At 40.0% G+C, this 1,471-nt stretch overlaps 1 protein-coding gene across 1 annotated transcript in view; it reads left to right on the forward strand.

Annotated features, from left to right (window-relative positions):
* Positions 1–1,252, forward strand: part of LOC137633911 (uncharacterized) — a 2,103-nt gene extending 851 nt beyond the window's left edge. Inside the window, exons 3-6 of the mRNA XM_068366149.1 lie at positions 110–195; positions 399–502; positions 646–769; positions 971–1,252. Of these exons, the coding sequence (XP_068222250.1) occupies positions 154–195; positions 399–502; positions 646–769; positions 971–1,252 (552 nt within the window). The 5' untranslated portion in view covers positions 110–153. The remainder of the gene's footprint in view (positions 1–109; positions 196–398; positions 503–645; positions 770–970) is intronic.
* The last annotated feature ends 219 nt before the right edge of the window (positions 1,253–1,471 follow it).

The following is a 1,471-nucleotide window of genomic DNA, read 5'->3' on the forward strand; positions in this document are numbered from 1 at the left end:
CAAAGAGCCTGGGGGTAAAACGGGTTAAAAACATTCTGCTACATTTTGTTACGATGTGAGCATTGTCATTTCTTCTAGGCTCAATCTGATTTTTTCCTTTTTCTTTCAGATACAGCTTAAACATCTTCAACTTGACATTTGAAGGCTTTTCCAATGTTTCCTGCAGCTACTTTCAATCTTGATGAGGCTCACTTGGTAAGGAAGTCTTATAAAATCTACCTCATTATGTGTTATTCTGAAGACAAGTAAACAAAACAATTAATTGTTTGATTTTTTTTATATCGTTTCTTTAACAAGAAGAAATGATTCATTTGTCTTCTTCCTAATTTTCATCTACTTCTAATTAATTAATACCACACACATTCTCTGTCTCTACGAATAATTCCTGATCTTTATAGGCAACACTGATCCTCGCAGGACCCAATTTGGAATTTAATACCAGTCGTGCCGATGTACACCTTAATACACTAGGTTCTCCTAATCAACAAAATTCCGAATTGACGTGAGTATTTTCCGAAACTGACTTTACCCGTATATTACCTGTCCCTCCTGTAGCATTGTTGAACAGAAATTCTTGTCGAATTTGAACTTTAAGAGATAAGAGATTAGTCAATTGCCTTTAACGATGGTTTCGTCTACTGTCAGTTTGCAGCTTCATGTCTATACTCTGGAGTTGAGGTTCAGACGCGACCATTACTCGCCGTATCCCTTCAATCTCTGCATCACCAGAGATTCTCTCCAAATGGCCTTCCATGCTGAAGGAATCACAGTAAGTCCTCTATTTTCTCTTCCTTAATTAAGAGCCTTATTTTATCTTATTTTTCAGTGTTTAAAAGAACTAAATACAATGGAGAAAATGTTGATCTAACTGGAAAAGAAAAATAAACAATTATGAATGATTGGACAGTCTCGTGAAATTGGTATTATGCATGTGATTTCAACCATGTCTGTTTGTATCTTTTCCTCTTAGGCCTCTGCTTGGGAGCTAAATAAGTATCCAAAAGCAGTGGTGGATGCTATAAATTTCCACCTTCCTCGCTTTGCCAGTGACCTGACCACAAGACTCAACAATATACTTTGCAAATCCATTGATTTCCCATCGACTGCGATTCCCACCACTACATCTGGAAACAGAACACCAGCTTCAAGCCAAGCCCCTTTACTAGTTCAACGCCAAGGGGGGAGAGGAGGAGGAGGGGGGGCAGGGGGGAGGGGGAGGAGGAGGAGGGGGGAGGGGGATATGGAGGGGTAGGAGGAGGGGTAGTGGGGAGGAGGGAGGGGAAGTATACACTCTTAGATGTATTGGTGGCGGACACATTTTGTCATGTATTGAAGATCCTGGACAACCAGTCACTTTTAGTTGTAATGATGGAGGAGAGACTATTTTACATGTAATCCAGGTTTAGGAGTAGAAAACACTTTGATATGTCATCCTTCTGGTGAAAGAGTACCCACTTTTCCATGTCTCATA

Source organism: Palaemon carinicauda, chromosome 43 (assembly GCF_036898095.1).
Source record: "Palaemon carinicauda isolate YSFRI2023 chromosome 43, ASM3689809v2, whole genome shotgun sequence".
NCBI lineage: Eukaryota > Metazoa > Arthropoda > Malacostraca > Decapoda > Palaemonidae > Palaemon > Palaemon carinicauda.